Below are 23849 nucleotides of genomic sequence, written 5' to 3'. Positions count from 1 at the left end.
AGAACTTTAAGTAATGTAGAAAATGTTAACATTAAGAAAATCTGGGTGACACATGTAGAGGAATTCTTTGTACTATTCTTGCAACTTTTCTGCGACTCTGAAATTGTTGTTAAAATTAAAAAAACCCTACACATCCACCAGAACAGCTAAAATACCAAATATTACAAACTTGTGCAGCAGTGAGATGCTCACATTCATTCTGGTGGGAATGTAAGTTGTTACAATCACTTTGGGAAACAGTTTGGCAGTACCTACAAAAGCTTTTCACATGGATATCCTATGAACCATCACTTCCTCTCCTAGTTACATACATTCAACAGAAATGAATACTTATGTTCAGCTGAAGATAAATAAGAATGGTCTTAGCAGTACTCTTTGTAAAGAGCCCCAAACTAGCAACTATCCAAATGCCTACCAGTAGAAAAGATAATAAAATTAGGTATGTTTTTGCAATGGAAAACTATACAGCAATAAGAATGAAGGAGCTATACCGACGTGCAACACCAATGAATCTTATATATGTAATATTGAGTAAAAGAAACCAGACATAAGGATATATACTGCATAATCCATTTACATAAAATATGAAAATAAAATTAATTTTTGCTGTTAGAAGCTAGGACAGTGGTTAGCCTTGCAGCCGAGGTGGTGACTCAGAAGGCAGCTGAAGCGGAACAGGGCATCTGAGTTGCTGGTAATGTTCCATTTCTTGATCTGGGTGTTCATTACATGAGTGTGTTAAACTGTGACATTTCACTGAGCTGTACACTTCTGTTATGTGTTTTTTTCTACATGTATAATACACTTTAATAAAAAGTTCTGAAAAAATCTTGAAGTTTCTTTATGGAGAAACAAACTTACAGAACTTCTTGACATGCTAGATGATGTTCAGTGCTTTTAAATAGGGCTTCTCTCCTTCCATTAAGTAGGGTATGTGTCTTCTCCCCTTCAATCTGGGCTCTCAGACTGCTTGCCCAATACAGGAATGATGCTGCGCCAATTTCCAAGCCCAGGCCTAACGAAACTAGCAGCTTCTACTTCCCATAATTTGGGATACTCGCTTTTGGAACCTCTTTACCATGCTGTGAAGAAGCCTAAGCAGCTCCATGGGAAAGCCACATGTAGGTGTCACAGCCAACAGCCCTATCAGAAGTTCCTGCTGATAGCCAGTATCAACCCCCAGACATATGAGTGAAAGAGCCTTCAGATGATTCCAGGCCCTGGCCTTCATATCTTCCCTGTTGAGGCCCCAGACATCATGGAGCAGAGGCAAGCCATCCCTGCTGTGCCCTTTCAGAATTCCTGAACCAAAGAGTTCACTGGCATACTAAAATGGTTGCTGTTTAAAGCTACTGATTTTAGGATGGTTTGTTACACAGCAATAATAACCAGAACAACATGCAAATGCTAAAGGAAATAAAGAATTTTGGGGCTATGGAAATGTGCCACCCAGATCTCCAAGAGGAATGTCTGCTGCAAGGAGCACAGTTGACTGATAGCCCCAACTGCAGTATCTCTGGATCTGGAACCATGTTCATACGAAAGTTATGTTCCATCCTCCCCACCCAGCCCATTCTTGCCTGATGCAGAACTCCTCTAATGGGCAGCTCTGGCTCAGGCACTCCCCTCTGACGTGGACAAAGCTTTCTTAGGACTGCGCTATAGTCTGAAACTCTTCCTACACAGTCCTCCTTCCTCTCCCTCTCCTTTTGCAGGTGTAGACCTGCACTATTATCGGAACGCTCCCCTCCTGTCTACTCCTGCTCGTTCCTCTTTGTTTTTCACAATAAATCTCTTGTACATTTAATCCCACCTTGACATCTGCTTCCAAAAGAATTGACACATAAGGCTGTTTGTGATAGATTCCTATTCTTTTGATATAAATGAACACGCACACAAAAACAACTATACCTTCCCAGAAAATGCTCACTGGTACAAATATCAAAGCAGAATAATGAGCTATATGGACCCCAGTATAACATTTACTTACATATTTAAGAACTTTTTCCTTTGTGATAGAGTATCTCCTTTTCTTCAACTTGTCTCCACTACTCAACTGCCAAGGTCATGATGAAATCTGATTTCTACAACGGACTAGCTACCACGACTCTCAGCTAAGTACCATTACAAATCTAGTAAACATTTTCACTATCAACTGATAGATAGAATGATCATAAATTAACATGACCCCTGAAAACCAAGACTATATCAGTATTAAATTATTACTACTATGAATGAAAACTTTCTGCAGTTATATTTTTGTCTTATGTTGATACAACTCTTTTTTAAAGCAGGGTGTCATGGGGGATCAAAAGCAATAATCTTGGTAAAGTTATAGTGAATCTAAGATTTTCTTCTAGCTTACAAAGCCCCAGGAAAAAAATGATCTTTCATAAAAATAAACCCAGCCTCCTAATGAACACGTTTTCTGATCAAGAGTATGAACTTTTACACATATACCAAAAGACCATAACAAAAACTAAATTTCCTGAAAAACTCTCATTATTTCCAAATTTAAATCTGTCTCTTCAACCTTTTGAAGTATAACTCATCTCCTCAATAAAGTTAAACACAGCCCAACAAGTTAAACACTACCGTTTGCAGAGATTTAGACTCCCAAAGGTTAATTATTAGTACTTACTCTTGTTTTATCAAAAAGTTCTGAAACTTTAAGAAAAAACCTGGAAAGGAAAAATATTTCATCATAAATAATTTTCTATTTCAAATGTTCAGAGAATATACCCCAAACCAGATTAATAATGAACATTCTTACCTCATTACAATATTTGTCTTGTTCACTGAAGACTTCATTTAGTTCAACAAAAATCTCTGTACGTCCACCCATGTAACAGATTCCTTTTGACATACGATTACAGAAAATCTTCCCATTTCAAGGTGGCGGTCTAAGCCATATGTTAAAAACTTAAAAAATCTGTCTCGATATCCTTTGGTAATATGCCACATAATATTAAATAAAACCATACCTTTAAATTATTACGGAAGTACAGGGCAATGACATCCAAAGAGTTATGTCTTAAATACTTTCAAATGGAGCTGCTTTGTTTTGGAAAACAACACAAATGAACAGCCAATCTCTACTTCATAGCTCACTTTCACTTTGTTTTTTGGCCGCACCAGGCAGCTTGCAGGATCTTCTGCAACCAGGGATTGAGCCCGGCCACTGCAGTGAGAGCCCAGGGTCCTTACCACTAGGCCACCAGTGAAGCCCCCACTCTCACTATTAATTAAAAAGCCCATCTCTCAAACGCTGACACCAACTAAAAAAATATCCCCATGCCAAACTATTAAATGGTATCCTGTAAAATATGTAATTATCGATGACATTATATTTGGATTAGGGCAAATACTATCGAAAGCTAAAATGAATTTTATGAACTTCACATTACTAAAAAGAACTTGCTTTGAGAGGTTTATAAAAGATAACACATGGCAAAGTTGACGTTTTTCCTTCTTATCAAATACTTAAGAACTAACTCTTTGGGAAGGTAGCATGTTAATTAGCGTTTTGCTGAAAAACTGGATTTGCTGAAAAACTGGATCTGACATGTCTACTGAGACAGGATATACTATAGAAAAGTTCAAGGATGTGGTTTGGAGAAAGGCATGGACTATGAAAATAGTTTTTCCACTTAAAATTTTTAAAATGTGTTTGAATTATTTTTCAATAGAGAGCTGGGTTTAAACATTATCGGAGCAACTAAGATTATTTATGGTACATTGAAATCTGGCCTCCAACGAAATATATATATATGTATGTGTGTATGTGTGTGTATATATATGTGTATATATATATACGTGTGTGTGTATATATATATGTGTGTATATATATATTCTAAAACAGCATTTCTTATTTATAATAAACATTATAAAAATCTAATAACATTTAAACATAAATTCTGTCTCTTTCACACATACAAATTGGCAAATTTTCATCAAATGAAACACTGTAAATGTTAAAATTATATATACTAAGGTCGATTTTTATTTCTCAGATTTAAAAAAAAAGGAGGGAAAGGGAAGAGAAAAATGACACTGACCTAAGTTTATAAAGAAGCTCCATATTATCAACGTGTTTTGACAAAAATATTCCAAAATGCCTGCTGGGTCAGAAGTATTGTGTGTGCCTGAGCTGCCAACAAAAATTTTCTTTTACTTATATTTAATGTTTTAAATCAGAATGCTTACTTGCATATATCTGTAGAATCCTGAGTTCCTAAAGCATATAATGAAGAACCAATTCTATTGTAATCATCTGCAGCACCTATGGAAAAAGTTTTAAGAATTTAATATATTTATTCATTGATTCAAAAATAGTTACTGAATACCTACCTGTCAAAAAAATGTGTATGTAATATGAGATGCCCAAAGTCTAGTGAAAGAAATGACAAAAACAATAATACAAAATGATGAATTTTATATTAGAAGTAGGTATAAACTACATCGCGAGCAGGGGAAACAGATGATTTCACCTGAGGAGGTCAGGGAAGGATTTACAGACACTATAGGAGTTGGAGCTCGCAGGATGAGCAAATCTTTACTAGGCAAAGAGGAGGAGAGTGCATTCTGGATAAAGGGAAGAGCATGGAAAAAGGCCAGGGAGACATAAAAGAGCAAAGTATTTTCAGAGAGCCTTCTGGGACTATGGCACTGCAGGGTACAGAGGGGAGTGGAGAGGGTTGAAGATGGAAAAATCACTTTATTTTTCTTCCAAGCATCTTGGGGGAAAGAAAGGTTTTGTAAGCCATGATGAAGTTTGGACCTGATCTTGTGGGAATGGGTGTTATTAAACATTTTAAAATCCTAGTAGTGGTGCAATCAACCTGATAAGGATTTTAGATTAAAAAATTCTGCTGCCTTGAATAAAGACTAATAGTGGAGAGACACAGAAGGCACAGTGACCAACCAGGAAACTGCTGTGTCAGATGCTGAGGGTCAGGATCAAGGTAGTGGAAACATTAAGAGCAGAGAGGAACTAACAAAGCTGGAAGATATTTAGGAAATGTAACAGGTAAGATTTACAAACAGTAGACCTGAGGCAGGAGCTTGGGAAGCTAGATGAATGGTAGTACCACTACCCTTGGGTGCTAGGAAGCAAAGTACTCAACATCAGCACAGTACTCCTCCTAGGGCTTGCCCCACAGGACAATGCCCTTGTTGAGAAAAGATTATAATTTCAGAAAAGGAATAGCATAGTGCAATGGTTAAGAGCATGGACCTGTAACCAAACTGTCCAATCCCAGCTTCCCAATTTACCAGCTGTATGACCTTGGGCATATCACTTAACCTGCCTGTGCCTCATCTGGAAAAAGGGATAATAATGGTACCCAATTCACATAATTATTTGGAGAACTAAATGAGTTAGTAAACATTACTATAAACTTGGCACATAGTGTATACAGTACTATACAAATGTTTGCTATCATTAATGAAATCCTAGACATGCCTCCTTTGTATTCCCACTTATACTAGTAGTATTTTTACCAGGCTTTTATGTGTTTATCCCCTAACAAAACAGTAATGCTTACATTATACTTTCTTATTTTGCACAAAATTACATTCAACTTATATGGCTGAAATTTGGTGACTACTTACTTATTGTTACTCAAATCTTCTATCCTGATATCTTTTATAAAGGAACTTCAAGTACAAACTTCAGACTATGAACAGTAACTTATATATAAGACTCTTCACTACACCCTAACAGGTTAAGTTGAAAAAAAAAAAATAATACTCAAAAATCACTTAAAGGTTGGTTTATTGACAGGTAGGAATCAAAAATGGTTTCTGTGTTTAATATTGAATACATTAATAGTTTATGCTTAGGCTGACCCTGAAATTATTTTTTGGAGCAAGAAATTCCTGTATTCTAACTAACATTAGGCTTTGAGAACACTACCCTCTTTGGTTATTACAGCATTATGTGATCACGAAAAATATACAAACTGTTCTGATTTTATAAATCACAGTGACTTATAAAATTATTAAGTTGAAAAGCTTAATTTTTCATAATCCAGGCTAAGTTCATTAATTATGAAAAAATAGTTTTTACTTTATAATTTTGTAAAATTTTATTACAGTCGACCCTTGAACAATGCAGGGGTTACAGGTGCCAACCCTCCCCGCAGTGAAAACTCCCTGTTTAACTTTATAGTTGCCCCTGTATCCACGGTTCTGCACCTGCAGATTCAACCAACCTCGGACCGTGTAGTACTTTTACAATACTACATATTTACTGAAGAAAAATCTGCATATAAATGGACTCACATAGCTCAAACCTGTGTTGTTCAAGGGTCCACTATATATGTAAGGTAATTAATTATATGTAAGTCGTATTTTTTTTTTTTTTTTTGCGGTACGCGGGCCTCTCACTGTTGTGGCCTCTCCCATTGCAGAGCACAGGCTCCGGACGCGCAGGCTCAGCGGCCATGGCTCACGGGCCCAGTCACTCCACAGCATGTGGGATCTTCCCAGACCGGGGCACGAACCCATGTCCCCTGCATCGGCAGGCGGACTCGCAACCACTGCGCCACCAGGGAAGCCCAACAGTCGTATTTTTGTAAAACAGGATCACTACCATCTCCCCTAAAACACCATTCCACTTGGTCAAATAGAATCAGTAAGAATCACTAATATTCTGTTTTCTTAACAGATGATTCCTATAGTTCTTTATACTTCCATGGCACTAATATACACCTCTATGACAGGATTAATTACAGTATATTGTAATTTTTTGCTTTTAGTGTTTATCTCACCTGCAAAATTATTAATTCCTTAATGGCAAAGACTGTTATTTTCTTCATCTTGAAATCATCGATATCTAACATGATGGTTGGCACATAATAGATATGCCAATGTTTATGAATTAAATAACTTTTTAAGAAATTTAAAAAGTATATATAGTAGGCTTCCATTTTTAAATCATCAAATCTAAACTTAAAGGTATTCCTAATTATTACAATCAACACTAGTATGTACCATTTCGTATTTACAAAGTTTTTCTTTTTTTGGGGAAGGGGGTGTGCCTACAGGCTGGGGCCAGGGCCTAGTGGGGGTGGGTGGAGTGTGGGGTTTCCTAGGAAGGCACACAGGGTGCCGCTGGAGCCCTCACGGTGCACTGTGTGACTCTGGGTGTGTGTGGGGAGTAGGGAGTAGTGTGGGTCCTGATGGAGGGGCCAGGAGAGGATGGGTTGGGACAAAGTTTTTCTTAACAGAGGAGTGAAAGTATGAGATATTTTATCCTTAATGCCATTTTATAAACAAGGAAACCAACACAAGACTAATTATGTGAACTGCCCAAGGCTCTAAAGCAAATCAGTAATGAATTTAGGAAGGAATTCAAGTTTCCCACACTTTGACTATATAGTTCTTAACTACTGAACAGGCAACTAAGAACTACTACTTCATTAGAATGAATCTGCAAATCACAAAGATATAGGAAAATAAAATACAAAAAGAACTCTTAACTCTCTCAAAAGAATGACACAAGAATAGAAGTTACCAGGCCTGAGACTTCTTTACTTCCTCCTTTCTATTAGCGTATGTAACAATACCCCAAAACGGAGGTTCGTACTTCTAGGTACCTACTGACCTGTCTGTGTATCAGAGGCTCTGAAACTTTTTGGTTTTAGGACTCCTTTACACTCTTAGAAATTACTGAGGACCCTAAAGAGCTTTGTTTATGCGGGTTACCATCTATCAATATGTACTGTATTTTTAAAAAAGTAAAACAAAAATTTTAAATATTTACTATTGTAAAATAACAGTATTAAAACCATTAATACATTTTGGTTTTCTTTTTTGGCCGTGGGGCATGTGGGATCTTAGTTCGCCGACCAGGGATAGAACCCGTGCCCCCTGCATTGGAAGCACGGAGTCCTAACCACTGGACTGCTAGGGAAGTCCCATAAACCATTATAAGTTAACATAACATTTTAAATGAAAATAACTTTATATATTTTAAAATTAGTGAGCACAGTGACACTGTTAGAGTTTTGCAAATCTCTTTTGCGTCTGGATTAATAGAATAATAATAATAGAATAGTTCCATTCTCTTATCTGCTCTGCATTCACTCTACTGTGATACGTTGTTTTTGTTCAAGTATCGGGAGAAAATCTAGCCTCAAACAGATGTGTCGTTGGAAAAGGAGGAGGCATTTTACTAATATTTTCAGAAAACTGTGGATACTCTACTCAACAAGCAGTTTAAGTTTAAGGGTTAGTTCCTGTGGGGAATGTAAAATCCTATCAATGAACTTTGTGTACTCTATTACATTAAATCTAATGATATAAGTGATATTTACCCCAAGAATATAAGGTTGGTTTAATATCTGAAAATCAATCAACATCATTAACCATATTAATAGACTAAAAAAGAAAAACCGTATGGTTATCTCAATTGTTGCAAAAAGAGCATTTGACAAAATCCAACATTCATTCCTGACTTAAAAGGCATCTAGGAAAAATCTACACCTATTATCATAATTAACGGCTTAAGACTGATGCTTTCCCCATAAGAAACAAGGCCAAGTTGCTTGCCTTCACCACTTCCATCAACACTGTACTGGAGGGTATAGCTATAGTATAATGGGGCAAGGAAAAGAAATAAACAGCATTCAAATTGGAAAGGAAGAAGTGTAACTGTTTTTATTAGCAGATGATCGTCTATGTAGAAAATCCTAAGGAATCTACAAAATAGTTAATAAAGCTAAAAATTGAGTTGATCTAGTAAGGTTGCAAGCTATTAGCTCAACACTGAAAATACAATGTATCTCTATATATTGGCAAAAAACAACTGGAGACTGAAATGTAAAAAACACAACATTTACAATAGCATCAAAAAATAATTAGGGATCTAACTAAAGATGTATAAGATCTGTACAAAGGAAACTATAAAACATTGCTGAGAGAAGACCTAATTAAATGGAGATATATACCATGTTCATGTATCAGAAGAACCAATAGTGTTAAGATGTCAATCCTCCCCAAATTAATCTACCGATTCTATACAATCCCAATCAAAATCCCAGCAGGCATTTTTGTAGAAAGTGACAAACTGATTCTAAAATCCATATGAAAATGTAAAGAAACCAGAGGGGCCAAAATGACTTTGATAAAGAAGAATAAAGTTGGAGGACTTATACAAGAAAAGATGTTCAATATCATCAATCATTGGGAAATGCAAATTAAAACCACACTGGCCTAGCAGAATGGATAAAATTTAAAAGACTGATTATCTTTATTGGCAAGGGTGTGAAGCAACTGGAACTCTCGTTCACAGCTGGTAGGAATGTAAAGTGATACAATCATTTTGGAAAAAAGTTTGGCAGTTTAAAAAAAAAAATTAATTATACACTTACACTTGACCCAGCCATTCTACTTCTAGGTATTACCCAAGAGAAATGAAAGCATATGTCCATACAAAGACTTACATACATATGGTTTATGTCAGCTTTATTTCAAATGGCCAAAAGCCAGCAACAACCCAAATGTCCACCAACAGCTGAATGGATAAACAACTGTGGTATAGCCATACAATGGAATACTACTCAGCAATAAAAAGAATGAACTATTGATACATACAACATGGATGCATCTCAAAATAATTTTGTTGAATTTCAAAGCCAGACTATAAAGAGTACATAGTGTATGATTCCATTTATATACAACTCTAGAAAATGCAAGCTAATCTACAGACAGAAAGCAGATCAGCGGTGGCCTGGGGACAGGCGCAGGAGGGAGCGATTACAAAGGGCCACAAGGAAACTTTTGGTGGTGATGGATATGTTCATTATGTTGACTGTGGTGATGATATCATACATATGTCAAAACTTATCCAACTGTACACTTTGAACATTGCAGCTTATTGATATAAATTATATCTCAATATAAAGCTGTTTAAAAAAACCCATTTTAATCTATCTTGTACTTTAAATAGATCTTTTACATACATAATTTTGATCATTAAGAAAATACTAGTTCAATGAATCACACAGATCTTCCAAATGTTGACACACTTCAGTATATAATATCAAAAATATCACACTAATATTATCATCAATCTCCTCAGATTAAGTCTTTAACTATTGAAAAGCAAGCTCATGGTGACTGATACAAGTTTTCCAAAATTCTAATTATTGCTGGAAAGCCTGACCTTTATCATTGTCAACAAACACTGTCAGCTGTTTTCCATGAAGTGTCAGGCCCATTTAATTAATTTTTAATAAAATGTCTACCAAATACTCAAGTTTCAATAATCACAGTTTGTCAGTTGTTCAAGTAAAAATGGTATTTTATGAAAAAAAGCAGCTAGTTCAGTTGCAACTCATTCACTAAAATGCTTTTCTAGAGAGAACCATCATACATCCATATGCAAAGTGCTTTATGCATACCTCTCATTTCATCACTCAGACTATTAAAAAAAGTATACTCAAGGGAGGAGACTTTCCACAAGTAATAAGTTTCACTGCTTCATCAAGGACATTCTTTTTTTTTTAATTTAAATTTAATTTTTATTTTATACTGGAGTATAGTTGATTTACAATATTGTGTTAGTTGCAAGTATACAGCAAAGTGATTAGTTACACATATACATGTATCCATTCTTTTTCAGATTCTTTTCCCCTGTAGGTTATTACAGAATACTGAATATAATAGTTCCCCTGTGCTATACCATCAAGGACATTCTTAAACGAAACTTTAAATTGCAAATGCGCTGTGGGAAAGAATACAAAGACTATTAGTTTGGTGCCACTGCCGTGATTTGTGCTAAAGCACCAGCATTTATCCACCACAGCGTTTGCAACATCGGTGTAAATGTCAACATGGTGAAAAAGACAAAAAGCATCATAGTTTTATTATGAAAGTAGTTTTGACCTCACAGACTTGCTTAAAAGGGCCTTAGGATCAAAGCTGCAGAGACCACAGTTTGAGAACCACTGCCCTATATCAAGACTTTTACAAACTGTAAATAACATAATAACTTTATAAATATTCCATTAAACAATATAAACTTTAGCCACAGAGAAAAACCTTACTTTTGTGGGATCTTGTCATTCTATCAGATTTAGCAGATGCATCCTTAACTCGGTTATGATATTCTAAAAGGAATGTTCGTTCATGCTCAAAGAAATCATCTACATCCTATGGGATCAAAAGAAAATATGAGTTTTTTTCACTTACTTGCTTTAGTCTAACCCATAAATCACTTTGTTATCCTTATAATCATAAAAGATCATCAGTAAAACAGCAGAGCTATCCTCTAATAATCAGACATTATATTGATTTCATCAACAAGTTCAGACTTTAAAAACATGTGTTTCTATCTATCAAGTAAGAAATCTTTTACAGTTTTGCAGCTGAAGGCTTAGAGCTCCCCATTATGGTTGAGACTCACGTGTTGTACTCAAATGTGTTCCTACTTGTGCTCCGCCTCTACAATCCTGTTCTCCAACAGATATACTTCTGCCAGTGGGAGTGATCATTTGCTTTTGAGAAAAAAGGGAAAGAAGCCTGGCAGACAAGTGAAAATCTGTTTCTCTTGGTCTGTTATGCATTCTATGGGCCGTTCCTGAATGCTGTTCCTGAATCCCTTAGTCATTAGGGCCCTCTTTGACTGCTTTAGGGAACCTGGCCAAACTAGCTATCTGGGAGCAATTTTCATATTAAACACTGTTTTCAATCTTTTCTGGAACAAAACTAGAAATACTTTAAAAGTAAAAACTATTAACAGTACTTTCCTCCCTTCTAAAACAGCAATTGTTTATTGAAAAAGCACCAGCTGAAATGATGTAATTTGAGACCGACATCAACAGTATACAGAGCAGAAGTTAGTGCTGATAAAATGTCATTTAAAATCTGCTAATTCATGTGTACCAGTTTTCTTAAATGTAAAAATGGAGCTAAACTAACTTGCAGAGCTGTAGTGAAGATGAAATGTGGGATACCAAACACCACACTGTAAATGTTCAAAAAAATGTCAGCTATTACTTCAATAAAATTATCAAAATCATAATCAATATAGTGGTTTATACTTAATGTTAAAAAACAATTCAGTGGGCTTCCCTGGTGGCGCAGTGGTTGAGAGTCCGCCTGCCGATGCAGGGGACAAGGGTTCGTGCCCCGGTCCGGGAAGATCCCACATGCCGTGGAGCGGCTGGGCCCGTGAGCCATGGCCGCTGAGCCTGCGCATCTGGAGCCTGTGCTCCGCAACGGGAGAGGCCACAACAGTGAGAGGCCCGCGTACTGAGAAAAAAAAAAAAAAAAGAAAAGAAAACAATTCAGGGACTTCCCCGGTGGTACAGTGGGTAAGACTTGGGGCCGGGGTTTGATCCCTGGTCAGGGATCTAGATCCCGCATGCATGCTGCAACTAAGAAGTCTGCATGCTGCAACTAAAGATCCCACATGCCACAGTGAAGATCCTGTGTGCTGCAACTAAGACCCAGCACAGCCTAAATAAATAAATAAGAAAAAAAAAGATCAACATTAATTATAATATCAAATAATTTAATATCAAATGATCTGTCTCTGCAAAATTAAAGTATAAATCAAATAGTACTTTACACCCAAGTTTTACTATAGATGTATTTATAAAAACAGGCAATGATGACAAAGCATTATTTATCTCTTATTAGTATTTACTTAATAATGTAATATAAACATTTTTCTCTTATATTTTAATGGTTAGAGTTTTCAGAAAAATCCATTTTTGTACCATTTTCAGAAATCATTAAGAAAAATTTAGGTTTTACCTTGGTAAATAATTAACTTTGTAAGTATATTCACACATATCATCTCATTCAATCTTTCTAACAATCCTGTGAGCTAGGTGGCATTACTGACCAAATTTTGAAAATGGGAAAACTGAGGTTCAGAGAAAGAAAGTGACTTTTTCCAAGGTCCTGTAGCTACTATGAGACGAAACCAAAATCTCAACTGAGCTCTTCTAACTCCAAATCTGAACCCAGGTCTGCCCCTAACATTTGTAAGGCCAACTGGATAAGTGTACAAATGGAGGCAGACCCTCTGTGCCCCACCCTGTGACTCTGTAAGGCACCCAGAGGGACCTCACGTGCACGTGGCTGGACGTTCATTCCACCCTGCACACTGACCTTCTGCCCTGTGCCTTCCCTCTACTCCTTGACCACCTGTGGAGGACAGCCACCAGCAGCCCAGTCTACCCACTGGCAGATGAACTCAAGGAAAAAGCCCGTGCAGGACCTGAAAGAAGGCTTGGGATTTGGGCAAGGAAATACGGGATTCTAGATACCTGGAGAATGGTCTGGTTTGGAGGAAAGGGGCATGGGCTCTGGGTGGGCAAATCCACTTGGACCTGCAGACCTACTACCCCTTAGAGAAGGGAGCTCTTGAGGAACCCAGGGCGAGGGGCCCAGTTTCCCAGGCCTAAGAAGTCTACTATCCAAACTTCTCTTTTACTCTAATATAATCGTCCGCACATCTGAAATCTCAATCTGTCTCCCTCTTAGAAGAAGTAAATTCTCAAACCAACACCTCTGTTAATTAAAGTCTTACCTTTACTCCAGAAACAATTACTCCATCTGCTGATTTAACCATGTTTTTAAAGAAATCTTCAAGTTTCTCTTTTTTATTTTTCCCTCGCACACTCAACTGAAAGAAAGGTTAATTTAAGTTAGCATTTCTTTTAAGATTACAAATGAGAAGTTAATGCCTCCTTTATTCTCTGATATCAAAATGGCAATCTCAAAAGGACCCCGTTTTTAAACTTAATAAAGTGGCAATTTCATCACGTATATCAGTGGTTTTCAAATTTGGGGACATTAAAGAGGAATCTGGCCTTACTCCCAAAGATTCAGGTTCAGCTGATCTACAATAAGGCCTAGCTTTCCCAAATTTTATAAGTATATTTGATAATTTTGTTTTAAGTAACCCTCTCATCATACTTCGTCAAACACTACTATATCATACAAAGTCAACTAAATATTAACTCAGGAAGGAGTTCCTTTGAACATGCACAATTTACTGGAGTACAATATACCATCATATGATTCTGTAAAAGCTCTAAAAATACATTTTGAAAATTCTTCACTCCAAATCCATCCAAATATCATCTCCTCACCTGTTTTGGGGTCAGCAACTCATGATACAAAGGACACAAAAGATGACTCTGCCTGGCATGAATGGTATATCTAAAGGCAAAGGTGAGAAGCAGCTAGCTCTTTGACTTTACTACTTGCTGCACCAGGGACCCCATGAAGGAACATCCCATCTAATTTCCTTATCTACTGCCATGGCTTCAATGCCCACCTTTACGTTAGTGACTCACAAATCTCTCTCACTACCCCTAAGCTCTTTCCTGAACCTTAGATCCTAATTCCAATTGCCTACATCATATCCTTACACAGAGATTCTGCTAACCCCACATTAGAAAAATCTTTTTTTTTTTTTGCGGTACTCAGGCCTCTCACTGTTGTGGCCTCTCCCATTGCGGAGCACAGGCTCCGGACACGCAGGCTCAGCGGCCATGGCTCACGGGCCTAGCCGCTCCGCGGCATGTGGGATCTTCCCAGACCGGGGCACGAACCCGTGTCTCCTGCACTGGCAGGTGGACTCTCAACCACTGCACCACCAGGGAAGCCCTAGAAAAATCTTAAAAGAGTACTCATTATAGTCTAATCTCCAAGTTTTCCCTCTTCCGGTTCCCTATTCATGCACCGCCCCCCGCCCCATCCAACCAGTCTCTCAGATTCTCGTATGTTCCCTAAAGCCCTGTACCTTTCATTAAAAATCTTGAAGTAATCTACAATTTCTTTCTTTCTCTCACAGCTCAAATTCTACCAGCAAATTTCTGAAATGTGTCCCTTTCCACTCCCACTGTCCTGTAGAAGTCCTCATTACCTCTTGCCTAGACTACTACATTGGACTACTAGTTAACATCCCTCATCTCCTCCACCCAATCCATTCTGCTGCTTGTGATAACTTTCCAACATCACACTTTGTAAACTTAATAAGTTTACAAAGTTTCATAATGTTCAGAGAATGAAGGCCAATCTCCTTAGCACGGTACTCAATACTTTGAAAAATCTGGTTCAACTTACCTTTCCACCTACCACTCTACCCCTAGAGAGCCTTATGTTCCAAACTGTTCTCAAAAGAACCTCTGAGCTTTTAGGTTCCTCTGCATCTGAAATGATACCTCTTTCACCAAAAATTCTTTTTTCAAAAAAATTTTTGGCCATGCTGAACAGCTTGCGGGATCTTAGTTCCCTGACCAGGATCGAACCTGGGCCCCTGGCATTGGAAGCTCGGAGTCCTAATCACTGGACCACCAGGGAATTCCCCCACCAAAAATTCTATTCAGACTTTAACATTCAAATTAAAAGGCATCTCTTCATGTAACCCTTTCAAATTCCCAGTTAGAATTCACTGCTCTATCTTAGGCCTCCCAAAGCACTCTAGGTTTTTTTTCTTTCTTTTTTTTTTTTTTTACTGAATTTTTGATATTAATTATTTCACTAATTCACTCATTTAACAAACCATAATGCATGTATACTATAACCATGCACTGTTGCTGGGTGTTAGGAATATTAAGACGATTAAGAGGTGAGATGGTCCCTATTCTTAAAGTAACTTATGGTGCAGAGGAGGACAGAAGAGAAGTAAACATATAATTACATATAGTGTGAGGAGTATAGTGTTAAAGATATCCATGGGGCACTAGGGGAGCACCCAAGGAACTTAATACAGACTGAGGGGTTGAGAAAGATAAGACTGGAGGTTGAATGACCAGTCAGGGACTGCTTCGAAAACCCAGGCAAAGATTATGCAAGTCAGGATTAATCTTTAGGTCTAGTGATGGAAGGATGCAGACACATTCCTAATATAGTAAAATAAAACAGAGAGAACTTGGTGACTCCTGAATAGGCAGTAGGAATCCTGAGTAATTTTCACAGTGTAAGGGACTGGGAGGTAGTGACACCTTCTTCGAGATATATAGAGAATACAAAAGGAGGCATGAATGTAAAGAAGAGTGCAGCTGAGGGTAAAATGCCAAGGGGACTCAGGGGTGATACAGATTCCTTCCTTCCTCCCTCCCTCCCTCCCTCCCTCCCTTTCGCTGTGCCACACAGCTTGCGGGATCTTAGTTCCCCAACCAGGGATTGAACCCGTGCCCCCTGCAGTGGAAGCGTAGAGTCCTAACCACTGGACCTCCAGGGAGTTCCCATCGATTTCTAACTTAAGAGCATATTAGAGTAGATGGAGCCACAGGAGTAGATGATATGACTTAGAATTTACAGAATTAGAAGTCTAGAGGAACTTTTAGACTTCTAGAGAACTCAGTGAGGAACCGTGGAAGAATCAGATTTAAATGAATGGATATATGGAGGATAAAGCCCATGAAAGAGACTGGGAAGTAGCTTTAGAGTTAAGATGAAAACACATCAAGAGACATTCCCATAGATCCACAAGTACATGGGAGCCAGCATAGCTAGAAAGATATCTTAGTCAACATGGAAAAGCATGATGTATTTCACCACATTAATAGAATAAAGGACAAAAACTGCATGATCACCTCAACAGATGTACTTTTTCATTATAAAACCACTCAAAAAAGTAGGAATAGAAAAGAACTTCTTTAAGCTGACGAATGGCATCTATGAAAAAACCCACCGTTAACATCATACCTGACAGTGAAACAGTGAATGCCTTCTCCCTAAGATCAGGGACAAATCAAGGATGTCTGCTCTTGTCACTTCCATTTAATACTGTACTGGAGGTTCTAGTCAGGGCAGTTAGGCAAGCAAAGGAAAAAAAGGAATCGAGATTGGAAAGGAGAAAGTAAAAAAGAAAAGAAGCTATTCAATGAGTGTGGCCACCAAGGTGGTTGAAGGCTGCGGGGATGCAGGCGGCTCAGGGATTTGATTTCTGACTGGTGTCCCACACTCTGTGAACAAGGCCACTATCTGATCAAGAAGAATTACTGAAATCAGCTTTAATGGAAAATGGGAGAGACCTGTCTAAAGTCATAACCTTGTTATAAGGAACAGAGCAGGCACTCTACGTGAGATGAGAAAGACAAAAGGGCTAATGACAGGATCAAAGCGCAGGAGAGGTCAAGGGTCTAGATGCAGCAGTGAGTCAAAGAACTACTATAAGGGGAACAGGGAAAAAGGGAGCTGTGAGGACAGAAGGCTATGTTTGAAGTCTATAATATTAGGGTTTAAGAACTCAGAGGTGGGGCTTCCCTGGTGGCGCAGTGGTTAAGAATCCACCTGCCAATGCAGGGGACATGGGTTCGAGCCCTGGTCCGGGAAGATCCCACATGCCGCGGAGCAAATAAGCCCGAGCGCCACAACTACTGAGCCTGTGCTCTAGAGGCTGCGAGCCACAACTGCTAAGCCCATGTGCCTAGAGCCCGTGCTCCACAACAAGAGAAGCCACCACAATGAGAAGCCCATGCACTGCAACGAAGAGTAGCCCCAGCTCGCCGCAACTAGAGAAAGCTTGCGTGCAGCAAGGAAGACCCAATTCAGCCCAAAATAAACAAATAAATTTATTTAAAAAAAAAAAAAGAAAAAAGAACTCAGAGGTGAGACAAGGTCCTGGGTGTGGTCACTGATGTGGCAGGAAGAAACGAATGAAGATTAGGATGTTGAATAGGTAAGATATTCAATCTACTGCTAAGCAGACTAAAGCTATAGGTACAGAAGGGGCAGAAACAGAAGGGGCAGAGCTACATAAGGAAAGCAATACTACAGGCAATCATTCCTTATAGCAGTGACCATTTCTCATAAGACTAAATGCTGGAACAAGATTTTCTAGGCCTTCCAAATGTCCCACAGCCTTTTCAGACTTCAAGACACTTTCACTCTATTTCAACAGCTCATCAGTCCCATGACCCTCTGAAGCTCAGATAGTAGAACAGCACAGACAGATTTCTTTTCCAGCACCACTGAACAGAGTAAAGATCTGAGAAACAGCATTAGAGACAAGGTTGAGAAAAACCTTTTAATTGTGGGCCTATGATCTTCTACAACCTGTTAACATACTTGTTATTAATTAATTAAAAAATATTTGCAAAACACTTTCCAGTCCATCTTTCTAGGCTTTCTCCAAAACAACCATCTGCTGATATTAAAAGGGTTACTAAAATGCATCATCATCATAATCTCTATTAAGCACATATTAATTTGTAAGGAAGAGGGACTTCCCTGGTGGTCTAGAGGTTAAGACTCCGTGCTCCCAATGCAGGGGGCCCGGGTTCGACCCCGGTCAGGGAACTAGATCCCGCATGCATGCCACAACTAGAGAGTTCGCATGCCACAACTAAGAGTCCACATGCCACAACTAAAAAGATCCCATGTGCCACAACTAAGACCTGGTGCAACCATAAACAAACAAACAAAAACAACAACAAATATATTAAAAAAACTGTAAGGAAAAAAATAAATCTACCTTGGTGGGAAAAAAATTATGAAATCCTAGGATTTATGAAAGCTATTTATAAAGGTGAACTAAACACTTAATAATCTTTCACTTATTATTTTAACAAATATTAATTTTACATCTTAATGGTCAGGCACAATTCTAAAATAGTGAGGATACAATGGTGAAAAATTCAAGTCTTACTCCCAGAGAGCTTACTTTTTAGTAGGGGGAGATAGATAATGGATATATAAACAAATTTTTTAAATACAGATATAGGGACTTCCCTGGTGGTGCAGTGGTTAAGACTCGCCTGCCGATGCAGGTGACATGGGTTTGAGCCCTGGTCTAGGAAGATCCCACATGCCACGGAGCAACTAAGCCCGTGCACCTCAACTACTGAGTCTGTGCTCTAGAGCCCGCAAGCCACAACTACTGAGCCTGCGCTCTAGAGTCTGTGAGCCACAACTACTGAAGCCCACATGCCTAGAGCCCGTGCTCCGCAACAAGAGAAGCCACTGCAATGAGAGGCCGATGCGCCGCAATGAAGAGTAGCTCCTGCTCTCCACAACTAGAGAAAAGCATGCACACTGCAATGAAGACCCAACGCAGACAAAAAAAAAAAAATTAAATAAGTAAATAAATACAGATATATAATTTCAGATAGTACCAAGGGCTGTGGCAACAGGATAGAGTACTTGGAGCCTGAGTACTAAGGTGGCCTTGTGCTGGTACCACCATGCCTCACTTTACACCTATGTTGCTCTACCAAATTATTGTTAAGGTTTTAGCCCAGGCCATGATAAAGGCCAGCATAAACAAATTCATAAAGGTAAAAAAGTGATGACAGCATTCTATCATGTGTTTGTTAGCAACCCTATTCATGAATCATTTTTAGACTCTTATAATTCACAATATAGCCAGCATTCTTTACAATTCCTAGTTATTAAGTGACCACAGGCCAGTACCACATACTACACTTATGCTTGTGAGAGTACCCATGCTAAAGTGCTACATTTTGAGTTACACTTCCATACCCTTTTAAAAGTTTTCTCTACTGCTAGACTTAGGACGTTTTATTGTCACAGATACTAAAACCAAACCAAGAGGGAAAATTTGTATACACAAAATTCTTTGATCTTGATGTTGACTTGTAAGCAAACAAACCACTATGTTTACATTTGTTTTCTACTAAAATTATGAGTTAATCTTGTCATCCAAATATAGATCCCAAGATCTATATCACCCGTCCACTGAAAAGTTTTTCCAGCACCACAAATGAAGAAACTGATCAAAGTTCAACCACCTCAAATCTCTTTTTGCATTATAACAGAGTTTTCAGGCCGGGAGGGAGGGAGGAAAAGTAGGAGCAATCAGCACTGAAGAAGGCAGGTTAAACAGATCAAGAGTCCATGATTAACCCAAAAGTAGTATTGAATTCTTTACCTCAAGTACTTCTCTGGAATTCTCCATAAGGCTTCAGAAGCCTCCAAACTCAAATTTAAGAACATTAATAAATTTAGTAACCTCTATTTCGTTTTTTAAAAATAATTTTTAAAAAATTTTCATTTATTTCTTTTTTTTTTCTTTTTTTCTTTTTTCTGTGGTACGCGGGCCTCTCACTGTTGTGGCCTCTCCCGCTGCGGAGCACAGGCTCCAGACGCGCAGGCTCAGCGGCCACGGCTCACGGGCCCAGCCACTCTGTGGCATATGGGATCTTCCTGGACCGGGGCACGAACCCATGTCCCCTGCATTGGCAGGTGGACTCTCAAACACTGCGCCACCAGGGAAGCCCCATTTATGTATTTTTGACTGCGTTGGGTCTTCATTGCTGTGCGCAGGTTTTCTCTAGTTGTAGCGAGTGGGGGCTACTCTTCGCTGTGGTGTGAGGGCTTCTCATGGTGGTGGCCTCTCTTGTGGAGCATGGGCTGTAGGTGCGCGGGCTTCAGTAGTTGTGGTGTGCGGGCTCAGTAGTTGTGGCTTGTGGGCTCTAGAGCGTGGGCTCTAGAGCACAGGCTCAGTAGTTGTGGCACATGGGCTTAGTTACTCCACAGCATGTGTGATCTTCCCGGACCAGGGCTCAAACCCGTGTCCCCTGCATTGGCAGGAGGATTCTCAACCACTGAGCCACCAGGGAAGCCCTATTTCTTTTCTTTTTTTTTTTTTTAATATTTATTTATTTATTTTTGGCTCCGTGTGGGCTTCCTCTAGTTGCAGTGAGCGGGGGCTACTCTTTGTTTCAGTGTGCGGGCTTCTCATTACGGTGGCTTGTCTTGTTGAGGAGCACGGGCTCTAGGCGCATGGGCTTCAGTCGTTGTGGCATGTGGGCTTCAGCAGTTGTGGCATGCAGGCTTCAGGAGTTGTGGCTTGTGGGCTTTGGAGCGCAGGCTCAGTAGTTGTGGCTCACGGGCTTAGTTGCTCCACGGCATGTGGGATCTTCCCAGACCAGGGCTTGAACCCATGTCCCCTGCGTTGGCAGGCAGATTCTTAATCACTGTGCAACCAGGGTAGCCCAATAACCCTATTTCTTAAGAAGTTCACAATTCAGGATGAAAATCAATATTCCAGTAATAACATAATATACCATCATCTAAAACATTAATCCACTCAAGTTCTACTGAAACAGTGCATTATCACTGAAAAAGAATCATTTTTTTTTGCATCAAGTAAGTTTTATGTATATATATATTTTTCTAGAGACTCAGGATTTACAGATGAGTAAAATCAGTAAACTGATATAACCAATTATTTATACCAACAAATAATATTTACACACCAGAATAAAGAAATCAGATTTATATAATGCAACAGCATAAAAACACTGTTCTACAACTAATAACTTAAGATGACTGATCAAGATCTAAGCCCTTAACACATCAGTGAGAGTCGTGAATTTGCCCAGCATCTCAGCTCCACCTAGAGATGTGAGGGACTTAGGGATGGCATTCTGCTCCAGACGATAATAGCATCACATTTTGTGTTGAATCTAAAAGACTCTTTTCTGAGGGCTTCCCTGGTGGCGCAGTGGTTGAGAGTCCGCCTGCCGATGCAGGGGACGCGGGTTCGTGCCCCGGTCCGGGAAGATCCCACATGCCGCGGAGCGGCTGTGCCTGTGAGCCATGGCCGCTGAGCCTGCGCGTCCGGAGCCTGTGCTCCGCGACGGGAGAGGCCACAGCGGTGAGAGGCCCGCGTACCGCAAAAAAAAAAAAAAAAAAAAGACTCTTTTCTGAGATGAGGAACCCAGCAGGGATTTTTCTCACTTGACTGGGAGGCGAGGTGTCAAAGTCAAATGCTCTTAATTCCAGCCCCGCCCCGGGCTCTGCCATGTTGGGTCTTGTGGGTCGTGTGGCCGTTGCCCCGGCCTCTGGGGCCTTTCAGGGACTCAGCCCTTCAGCGCCGCTACCCCAAGCCTAGCTCATACTGGGAGCCGCTCCAGCCTGCCAGAGACAATGCTGCTTAAACATCTCCCTCGCCAAAGGCAGGCGCCGCCACTGGGCACATTGGTCATTGGTCATTGGTGTAGTGGTGGATGTCCAATTTGATGAGGGACTGCCACCCATCCTAAACGCCCTGGAAGTGCAAGGCAGGGAGACCAGGCTGCTTTTGGAGGTGGCCCAGCATTTGGGTGAGAGCACAGCAAGGACCACTGCCATGGATGGTACAGAAGGCTTGGTTAGAGGCCAGAAGTCCTGGATTCTGGTGCACCAGTCAAAATTCCTGTTGGCCCTGAGACCTTGGGCAGAATCATGAATGTCATTGGAGAATATATTGATGAGGGAGGTCCCATGAAAAAGAGTCATTTTAAACTGCTTGAAAAATAAGAACATTTTATAAAATGTTTTTATAAGGCCTTAAGCCTTTTCTAACAACTCCCTACTCTTTCCAATGATGCTTTAAAAATAAACCTTGATCACTACTTTGATCAATACTCACATCTTGATTATATTCCAGGAAGACATGGAAATTTAAATCTTTCCTCAAAATAGGATGTGCTGCCACACGACACAGGAATACTTCATGCATTGCAACGGTCTTCTTGAATATTGCCAAATACTCACTAGAAACAATACACAAAATTAAAGGTAAAATACTGCAGAAAAACATCTGCAACAATTTTTTCAGCAAATACTCTTTGAATTATTCTAAATGCAAAATTAGAGATACAAAGATATAATCCATGTAAACAAAGCTTTTAGTTGAACTGTTAATGAAATATTCAATATATAAAACCCAGCTCTGAAAAGACTTCATGCTAGTTAATAGTATTTATTACATTTAAATGTTAATATTTTTAGGTTTTATGAACGTTTCTTCCTATGCAGGTTGATGTTAAAGGTAACTATAGGGGTTTTTGTTTTTAGCTTCAGAGAAAGTATACTACAAATTATACTGTACAACTTTAATAATTCAATTTCTAGATAATTACTGTTTTTGAACACCTTCATCCAAAAAAAGTCAGAAACCAAACCTCAGTATCAGTAATCATATTTTCAACATTAATAACTATTTTCATCTAATGACCCAAGCACACAAGAAAGAAACACACCATGGAGAGACTAATTTTTGCCATTACAATTGAAGAATTGTGTTTAAAATATTTTACTATCATCAGTGAATCACAGCGATCATATAGTAATACACGTCAGTTTCGAAAAAACACTCAAGGAAAAGGCCCAATATTCTTGCTTCAACTACGTGCAAGGAGGATAAGTTTTACATACCAGCAAACCAGCAGGACCAATGTTGGGAGAAGTTTGATCTCTGTGAGGGTAGTCATTCAGTGAAGACAAAAAAGAAGGATGCAGAGGATGGAGGTAGCAGGAGAATAAACCCAAGGTTCTCTGTTATCCAACCCCTAACCAGACCACAAAAGAATCATGATCAGGGCCACTGGAAAACCACTGATTCTTTCAATATTAATGTGCTCTGCTAATTTCCAGCTTTCAGCCTTATAAACTATAGAATTATATATCTGTCTGCTATCAGACTACTGCTTGCACTCAGTATGGACAGAATTCTTAAAATATCTGTCACTTACACTTTAACAAAGAAGACCTACTTTGTTAATTTATCTTGTCAAGAGTTTAGCATCTGAAGGAGTCTAGTAGCACTGTGAAAATATGCTTAAAAACTGAAATTCAGTGCAAGAAGAGAAAAGGAAATGCACAAAGGGGAGAAATGACCAGAAAAAGAGTGATGAACGTGATGATAATGCAAGGAAAGTTATTTCCTTGTATAACTCTCAAAATACAGAAAAACAATATATAGCAAATCCAAAATTATTTTGAATGTTTAATAAAAGAGGAAAAACTGTATTTTCAGCAAATATGCTAAAAATGAAATAGAAATTATCTCAATTTTTTTCAAGGATTTAATATGTCTAGTATATATGAAACTAGTAATCACTTAATAAAAAACATTAAAAAAC

At 38.9% G+C, this 23849-nt stretch overlaps 1 protein-coding gene across 2 annotated transcripts in view; it reads right to left on the bottom strand.

Annotated features, from left to right (window-relative positions):
- The window catches only part of SNX6 (sorting nexin 6), a 54645-nt gene that overhangs the window by 17450 nt on the left and 13346 nt on the right, over positions 1-23849 (bottom strand). For both annotated transcript variants that reach the window (XM_082647926.1, XM_082647927.1), the window contains exons 6-10: positions 22355-22478; positions 13550-13645; positions 11055-11160; positions 4207-4282; positions 2642-2681 (exon numbers count right to left, since the gene is read on the bottom strand). In XM_082647926.1, the coding sequence (XP_082504052.1) occupies positions 2642-2681; positions 4207-4282; positions 11055-11160; positions 13550-13645; positions 22355-22478 (442 nt within the window). The remainder of the gene's footprint in view (positions 1-2641; positions 2682-4206; positions 4283-11054; positions 11161-13549; positions 13646-22354; positions 22479-23849) is intronic.

The sequence above is a fragment of the Grampus griseus genome, assembly GCF_964374135.1.
Source record: "Grampus griseus genome assembly, chromosome: 2".
Lineage (NCBI taxonomy): Eukaryota > Metazoa > Chordata > Mammalia > Artiodactyla > Delphinidae > Grampus > Grampus griseus.
Note: the sequence above shows the minus strand (reverse complement) of the source record. Positions and strands in the feature narration are given on the sequence as shown.